Consider the following 8,534-nt stretch of genomic DNA (forward strand, 5'->3'; position numbering starts at 1 on the left):
TGGGGGTAATGGACTTGTGGTTAATTTCTCACGGGCTGGCAGTCGTCCTTATTGCGTGTTTCTCTATATCCATGACTGACGAGTTCCGCAACGCCCAGAGCGAGCTGAACGCCAAAGTCGAGAAGATGTCCGATCTCATCCAAATCCGCCTTCTCAAGGTCGGTCGTAAAGTAGCCGCTCAAACACTCAAATGTACTGTCGCGCTCGCTAGTTTATTTGAACATCGCAGACTTTAGGTTTCGATACCAATGGTGATGACTATAAGGCTGTTGAACGATGCCAGCAGGACGCGGCTCAGCCTGCGATGAAGTAATTACTCGTCATTGACTCGTCTCTGTTACTATTGTTGTGGTTAGGCTCCAACAGGAGCTTCAACATGATTCACAAGCGGTCAGCAACATGATACAGTCCTGCGTCAACGCGTGCATGCCAGCTAGCGGCAGCAATTCTGAGGTGATTTGCTAGATTTGTGCATTTCGGTTATACCAAGATCCTCGCTATCGCATGGGCGTTTCTTATTCTTTCGCGACCGTGTGGTCTACGACTCAGAGCACGTTCCTTTGTTATCATCATATTTTGGTGAATCGATGAGACGGCTTATTACAGAAGCTGGATTCACTTGCGTATTAGCCATGAAATCACTATCGCTCTTGTGATGGGCTGCGCTTCCCTGGGAAGGGTGTGGAGTGCGTTGACTCATTATACTCAGCGTTGTTTATTCGCATACCGTTCGTTTAGCGGAGCGCTTCTCTCGCATGATAACAGTTCGCGCCTCATTTCAGCTGATGGCGAATCCAGAGACGCGCAAGGCAGTCGAGGCCGAGTTTGACCGTTGTGCCGCTAAGTGTGTCCGAGACGCAATGCCGAAGTTCGACCAGCTTGAAAAGACTAGTCTAGCGAGCATTGATCGCGTGGCTAAGGAGTAAGACCTATCGTTTCGCCTTAAAAAGATGAAGATTGTTTGGATGATACCCCGATTATTGTTGGTCAATTTGTTTCAAGTACGGCACAAGTCCGACTCCTCGCCTCCCGATTGGTATCGATCGGATAGGCTCTTGTCGATTAGGTAGCTTCTGCGTGTAATCGAGACCTCGCATCAAAAATTCGCCACAGATTGTCGATGTACTCACGTTACTTGCTATCTGTTGGATGAGTGTCGCGAAGGTCGACAATGGTATGCTGATGCCTCTGGGTTATTATCATTGATTCATAGTGTTATGACTAGACCTCCGAATACGTCGATTCTCCATGTTTCAGTGAATCAGCTGTATGGCCACTGGCCAGTTCCTTCATGCTGCTTAAGGTATAGTTTTTTTCACATTACGAACAGGCATTTACCATCTCCTGCTTTTCCATGTTCGCTTATTTGAGAAACACGCTGGCTTGATACGGCAAAGATAGAAATGGAATCTATCTCCGCACATGGAGATAGAAACAATACGTCGGCAAGAAATCTCGCAACCACGAGATATGAACAGCCAATCATTGCCAATGCGCATGAACCACGGAAATCTGTTAACTGAAATTCAACAGGTGGATGAGATATCTCCTGCACGTCGGAATACCTGTAGTGTATGCTACACCGCAACACAAAGATATTTCCCTATAATGCGCTCATTAACTCTGCACACACGTGCTCGGTACAAATGAGGCTGCTGTCACTGAGCAGAATTGCCAAAAGGAATTTATGAGATTATGCTTGTAAACTATTTCCGTGGGCCTTTTTTGGGATATGGAGCCGGCTCTCATATTGTTTCTGCTGTTGGGTTTAGTGTCGTCTCTCACTCTACGATCGACGAACTGGTCGTACGTTCGCTCCTCCAGCATATCAATTCCAAGTTGTTCTCTCAGGATTAGATCGTTCGCGTCCTTGTCTGTCAATTCCCATTCATGACGAGCCAATTCCTGCCGTCGCGTAAGTTCTGGAAAAGTTGTGGATCGAACGGGTTGTGGACATGACCATCATGGCCTACCAGATACTGTGGAGCGGACAATCATGACATGCAGGGTCTATGCGGTTGTTACATAACGCTTTCTTCCATACAATACTCCCGATAACACAAAACAAATTCCAGAGCATGCTTCATCGCCATCAGCATCATTTCAGGTATTAATTCTAATCCATTGCAGCATAATTTCCAACTAATAGGATGAACTTCTTCATCAAATCGAAAAATTCGTCTGATTTCTCGGCCATTGGAGTCTCGTTCCTCACACAGAAATACTGCAGAGTTAACTTCCAGTTCATCATCGTCTTCTTGAGGCGCTCCTGTAAGCAACAAAATGGATGATCGGGTGAGGTGATTGACGCTTGCGCTCACCTGCAGTTCATCTGTCTTCTTGATACCGTCTTCGATCAATGGGATAACTTCCTTCTCATAATTCGGTTGTTGCCTATAGAGTCGATCACAGAAGCAGGTTCCCGCGAATTCACCTCAAACGTTCCAACAGAGTCTTCGCTTTTCTCGATAGCTCAGCAATGCGTTTCACGTCGTTCTCGACCTCCTTGATGTCCGGAATCTGAGCAATGGTATTGATCATCGGAAATTTCGACGACGAATAAGCCGGCCCGTACCTTCGTTTTCGGATTGGTCACCGGGGTCAGCAACTTAGTGAACATTGAAATCATGCTCGGCGATCGACCTGGCATGAATGATACGCGAGCTTTCTCTCATCTGCCGATTCATCAAAAGAAACATGGAAGGGAAAACGGCTGGTTCGTTGAGGACTTTGGGGCTAAATGTGAAACTGAGCGTGGGATTCGGCTCACAAACCATTCCATGTTGCAGAGTACTCTTTTCGAGAAAGATTGGGCTAGATTCCTGATATTGATATCATGTGGTGTAGTCGCTGTTCTCCGCGACATCCACAGTGACGATGATATTTGTAACGAGTAATCAGGCCGAGGAACCGCATTCGAGTGTAATGATAAATTCAGGACGCATCCTTTTCATCTGGACACTGCGGGGAGGGTAAAAGGAGAATAGCTTCCCGTATCGGGTACTCAACGCCGAATATTTGATCACCCACCGTTTTTCTTCTTCCAAGTTTGTACACAATATCTCAGCAAGGTCATCGTGGGATCACAGGGACTGCGGACACTGTCGAACTTCAGGAGAGAATCGATACTGAGGATCTGATAACAAGTTTCATGAGGATTAATATCGACCGGAGTGAATACCTCTGCCCCGCCTCTCGCTGTATTAGCATTTACTCTGTTGCCGATCGATAGCATCACTCTGAAATAATTTACTACGAAAGCCATTCATCTTTAGGTTATTTCATGAAAACGACGTGCATGGTCTCTGGATCTCTCTTTCACAGCTCACAATGACTGACTCACCTGACCAGATCCACCAATTCTCTGGACTCTCTCAGTCCAGTGCACGCGGCATCCAAAGCATCTAGCTGTTTGCTGACATCCACCAGAAGACCATCCCTGTGAACAACAGATCGCGATCATGTCTCGTAGACTACCTCAAGTTCGATGAGATCACACACCGACTCACCGGACGTTCGCCCCAAATGCCCATGCTGTCAACACACTTTGGGCATCATCGGCGGTCGATAAAGCCACGAGATACTGTTCCGGTGTATCCCATTGGGCTTGAGTCTGAGCAGAGCGAAAAACTAATCCTCAAGATTAATAAGATTCGCCTGAACTCCCTCTTGAAGGCTCCTGGTCTCCATCGCCGCCAGCTCTTCCACAAAATCTGGCGTGGGCACTTCATCCGCAAGCATACTCAGCTGAGTACCTGACACGAGTAGGACCTCCACGGTGATTTCCGGATCCCTAAACAGCTCTCTCCCTCACCTGTGAGTGCCGCGACATTCCCCGATGCTATAATTTTCACCAGCTCATCGGGTTCAGGCAGAGGTCGGAAAGCGATGGCTAACATCTGCCAAAATAATCGGTACTTCTCCCATAGAACGGATTCAAAATCGAATATCCAACCGAGCAAGCCCGGTACGACGCATAACATCATATTTTCATAGGCTTACGTGAGAGCGTTTGTCATCCAGGAGTTTGAGAACCTTCCGCCCGTGACGAGGCGGTGCGGCGACTGATCGATTACCGACCGACTTTCCAGCCACTTTGCTTGCATTCTGTCCGAACCTAGACCGGTATGTTTAAAGCTCGCTAAGGACCCCCTGCAATAGTTTCACATCGTCTGCAATTCATCCTCATGTACGAATTCAGCGCACCACGGTATCGTATCTTCGTCGATCATCTTGCAATTCTGAAACAGCAGGGGGCGAACTACAGAACCGATCAGCTTCAAACTGGAGAGTTCTACCTGTTTGACACTTTTCCAGAAGTTATTCTCGAGTCTCTCCCGTGGACCTAAGGTACGACATTAGAATCTCAAAGTTAGCTTGGGCAGAGCTTACCCATCGGGACGCTCGTCCAAAAGAGAGGTCGAAGGGGTGCGACTGGCGGTCCCATTTTAATTGGCGCTTTCAGCGGAAGCGGAGATTTACCTATTGAACGCTTCCTATGAGACTGGGCCGAGATCCCTGTTGATTCACCAGTTTTCATTCCTGGTGGGCTGGGGAAAGGCGCTTTTCCCTTTCCTACTGCCAAGGGAGGCGGTGGTGCCTAGAGGGAACTCCAGATTGCTCCTCACATCGATTAGTTCACCTTTCCTTTCCCCATCATCGATGGTAAACCGATCGGCGGAGAACCTTTGGCTGTGGGAGCCGGGGGTGGCGGCGAAGGAATATCTGATGAACATAAAAATGCGTAAAAAGAAAAAACCAACGGAAAGAACCGAACCTTCCAACTCACGTTGTGGCGAAGCAGTCACGGTATTCGGCGGGGAAGGGTTCACTGTCGGGGATTCTCCCTCAGGTTTGCTATCACTATCGTTTTGATTGTCACCAGCGCCAACCTCTCCCTCGGTTTCCTCGGCGACTTCCAGCTCTTCGCACTCTTGGCCGCCTTCAACCTGCAGTGCCACAGATTCCCAAGATCGTTGATATGCACTCACTTCGCTCTCCGGCTGAGACTCTTCTACACTCGAATACACATGACCAAAACTGTGATATTTCTGTAACGCTCTCGCCATAGTCAGGGAAGGACGATAAACCTCATCATCGTCCGCATCGGCACAGCTTAGAGCTTGCGACCTGACAATTCACGAGCGTTCCTGAGTCCCGAAAAATTCCTACATCCACTGTTAAAATTTCCCTCAAGACATGTAATAGTCAACATGACATAACCTCTATATTTTAGCGCGTACTCTCAAGGAATTCAATAATTCTCAATTCTCCTCAGAGGAAGAGAACAGGTAGTACTTTTTCGATGGGTCCAAAACGAGACCCATCCGGATTCTGAGCCGCCAGACTCCACGAATAACGCAGAATGCCCATTCGGCGATCCTATTCAATTCAATCTGTCTTACATTTTCCTCCTCTTCGCCTCGAGTTCATCATCCCCTGTAGTGGAGCGGTTGGGTCGATTTGCTATGATACTCGCTAAGGACTCTGTAGGGAGAATTCGCTCACAAGAAGTCGTACAAGATGAGATTCGCATACATGTACCAATCGCCGACGTGAAGTTGAGAGAAATGAATCGAAATTTGCAGAATGTGGGAATTAACATTTTTGCCAAGAACGTTCTCATGAAAATAACGGGAACGAGCGTCATTCCTGTATGCTACAAAGCCAACTGTTCCACAATAGAACCTACCATGATCAATCCGGCTTGCCAAAGGACCGATGTTAGAACCAATCAGACTTGCTTTGGGTAGGAGAGGCGGCAGACTCATTATCTGATCTCACCCGTGGATACCACTCTTCTTCCAAATCGCCTACGCTCGATCGACTGCTACACTCAACTCCGTCAATGTCTCCCGCCAAATCGTCTGATTCTGCTATTGAGGATCGCCAAGGTTCAATTGGAGGCTTTGAACTACCACTCTGATCAACAAATTCAACCCAGACTTTACCCGAGAGTCTCGGGCCGAGACGCCTACCTTCTCATACGCTGAGCCTCTGGAATCTTCCTGCCCTTCTTCGATCGTCTCCAGGCCTCCCAAAGCACCGCACCTCGCTGGGTCTTTCGGACTCAGGTCGGCGTCAGAGAATCTTGGTCCTTGAGTTGTGATAGACTAAATCACAGGAGTCAAAGTATGAAATTGTATACGCCGAATGAATCATAGAGATAAGAAACTAGCGTCAAGTATGAGAACTTCAGGAGATGGAACCGCATATCCCAGAAAGATGGAGAAGATCGACAAGGCCAGAGACTTACATATCTTCCCTCCATCGTGTCGCGCCGGAAATCGATCTAAGGTGCGATTACACAGAGACTCAAATCACCGCATTACATTGGAAAGTAAGCTGTTGTTATTCTCGTCATTCGCGATCTTCGCCGGTACGGTATAAACTGAGTCCCGAGTGAAGTCAATCTTCTCTCCCATCGCAAGGCTCTGCTCTCGATAAGCCAAAGGATTGTCTGGAGAAAAGACAGTAAAACTCCCAATAGAAGTGATGAACAAACACTGAGGGAAAGCCCATGTGCAAGGTCAATTCCGACCTTCAACGTCATCTTGAAAATACGAAGAATCTGCGACTCTTTCGCTCATATTCTCACGACACCAAGCGAACAGTCGAACAATTCTCAAAACGAAACCGTTCACAAATACCTTCAGGAATCGATATGGGGGCGGCCATGGCAACCTTCGGACGAGGGGTACGACGAGTTCTCGAGCTCGAAGGAAGCGACATTAAGGGAAGGCACGCACTTCTTGATAGCAGTCGAGAAATGTCCAACCAAAATTGCACTCATCGAAATTCGCGTCCCATCAAGAACACTCAAACAATGTAAGTCGTGAAGGAATTGGCATAAGTTCTGGTGTCTGCAACAGTTTCAAATCACTGTGAAAGAACGATGTCTACAAAAGATATCACACCGAGGAAACCGCCGAGAAACGGCCGCAATAGACAATTCAATCACCCTAGATCTACGAATCTTGCGTCTTCCTCAACTATCTCGAGTACTATCACTCTAACCCCGCAGTCAGTGCTATAGTATCTTCCACTCGAAATACTCGTCGATCACCCCAAAATAATCGCATCAGCCTCTAGCGCACATTCGCCCACGCGTCCATCGATATTCCAAGTCGACGAGACATCAACAGCAACGATCACCGGGGCCAAGCAGCATAACTCATAACGCATTCACAGACCAGTTTATTCACTCTCGCCACATTGAAACACTAAACTGAAAGACACTAATATCGGTGATGGTCAACACACACCACGACAGCCTACTAGAGTAGACAGATTTACTTCTCACGATCGAAGCCGCCACGATCTCTCGACCAATCAAAGCATTCGCAGCGGAGATTACCATCATGTGAACAACATGAACGCAACAACACTCCAAGCGAACATCAAACACATGCGAACACGGAGAAGATCTTTCGGGCCACACTCTATTGTTTGTATTTCCTTGCGAGATCCATTGCTTCATTCATCTGACCGGCGATGAAACTGCCAATCCAGGCTCCCCCAGGTTGGTGACCCGGGGGAGGATTTTGTTCGATGAAATCGAATAACTTGGAGCAAGACTCGAGAGTCATGTGCTCTTTCAAAATTTTATCTATGGTGGAGGTCACGTAAGCGAAAGCATTGACGCTCGCAAATTGGGGTAGCAACTCCTTGTACGGTCCTGCGACCTGCTCTCTGCGTGATCCATCCACGAACTCGAACATCGCATCTCCCTTGTTATATTTCCTGCAAGAAATGAGGGAGAAATACGACCGGACAAGCGTCCATTAAGGGTGCGTATCACCAGAAAGTTGAGGTCCTCTGTGATTCACTCGCGCTCCATTCCACGCGATAATAATCCTCAGTACGGCCAAGTGACAGTAAGCCATCTACGTATTGAGCGAAGCATTGATTGGTGAAGGCGCTCACCTGCGATGAGTAGAAATATCCGTAACGAGAACCAATGCTACCAAAATTTACCTTCCGAGTAAGACCAGTAATTTTCGACGTTGTCTTAGTCAACTCCGACATCTGACTGACCACATCGGCCATCTGCCGTTCCAGACGATCAAGCCGATCCTCTACCGAAGGATCACTCTAATAAGCAAATGTCGGAATAGAATAGCAGATCACGCTACTCTCTCGACCACCTTAGCTCTGGAGAACGTCTGCATGGCCAATGCTGAAGATAAAGTAAACAATAAAGTCACGATGCCGGGAGCAAAGGAGACCATTGCACAGATGAAACAGTACCAAAACTGGATTCTCTAACATGCTCATAGGGACAACATACAACATACACAATTTCGTTCACCCGATAAGAACTTGTGTTCTCAACAAGCCCGGTCCAGTGAGGAGTATCTCAACGCTCAATCATCTACTAATCACAGCATTATCAAGCTGATCATTGGCAAAGCCTCAGCATCGAGCTACGGAAAGTCTTTTGAAGATTGGAATTCGAATTTCGCGCTAATTAAGCATCAGGGACGGGCGGGAACTCCGCCGCGCGCGAAACCAAATTTCCCCATCAAATGTAG

General features: G+C 47.6%; 3 protein-coding genes across 3 annotated transcripts; 1 reads left to right on the forward strand and 2 right to left on the reverse strand.

The window, feature by feature from the left end:
* Positions 1–40: 40 nt before the first annotated feature.
* On the forward strand, positions 41–935 carry Pmar_PMAR019930 (conserved hypothetical protein). Its single transcript, XM_002786205.1, has 4 exons — positions 41–192; positions 237–309; positions 357–453; positions 783–935. The coding sequence occupies exons 1-4, from the start codon at positions 72–74 to the stop codon at positions 924–926; spliced, it is 435 nt and encodes a 144-aa protein (XP_002786251.1). The 5' UTR covers positions 41–71; the 3' UTR covers positions 927–935.
* Positions 936–2,116: 1,181 nt separating this feature from the next.
* Positions 2,117–3,899, reverse strand: Pmar_PMAR019931 (conserved hypothetical protein; the record flags this gene model as incomplete). The annotated part of the gene is made up of 10 exons (XM_002786206.1): positions 2,117–2,269; positions 2,322–2,394; positions 2,435–2,520; positions 2,576–2,643; positions 3,031–3,136; positions 3,182–3,239; positions 3,344–3,439; positions 3,510–3,613; positions 3,664–3,755; positions 3,815–3,899. 10 exons carry the CDS (start codon positions 3,897–3,899, stop codon positions 2,117–2,119), a joined length of 921 nt encoding a protein of 306 aa, XP_002786252.1.
* Positions 3,900–7,442: 3,543 nt separating this feature from the next.
* On the reverse strand, positions 7,443–8,231 carry Pmar_PMAR019932 (hypothetical protein; the record flags this gene model as incomplete). Its single annotated transcript, XM_002786207.1, has 4 exons — positions 7,443–7,743; positions 7,802–7,926; positions 7,978–8,094; positions 8,148–8,231. The coding sequence occupies 4 exons, from the start codon at positions 8,229–8,231 to the stop codon at positions 7,443–7,445; spliced, it is 627 nt and encodes a 208-aa protein (XP_002786253.1).
* Positions 8,232–8,534: the final 303 nt, after the last annotated feature.

The sequence above is a fragment of the Perkinsus marinus genome, assembly GCF_000006405.1.
Source record: "Perkinsus marinus ATCC 50983 genomic scaffold scf_1104296931854, whole genome shotgun sequence".
NCBI classification, from domain to species: Eukaryota; Perkinsozoa; order Perkinsida; family Perkinsidae; genus Perkinsus; species Perkinsus marinus.

Coding starts and splice junctions, on each gene's coding strand:
- Pmar_PMAR019930 (XM_002786205.1), top strand. CDS start 72: ATGACTGACGAGTTCCGCAACGCCCAGAGCGAGCTGAACGCCAAAGTC. Junction 193..236: donor AGCCGCTCAAACACTCAAAT/GTACTGTCGCGC, acceptor CGCAGACTTTAG/GTTTCGATACCAATGGTGAT. Junction 454..782: donor CTAGCGGCAGCAATTCTGAG/GTGATTTGCTAG, acceptor GCCTCATTTCAG/CTGATGGCGAATCCAGAGAC.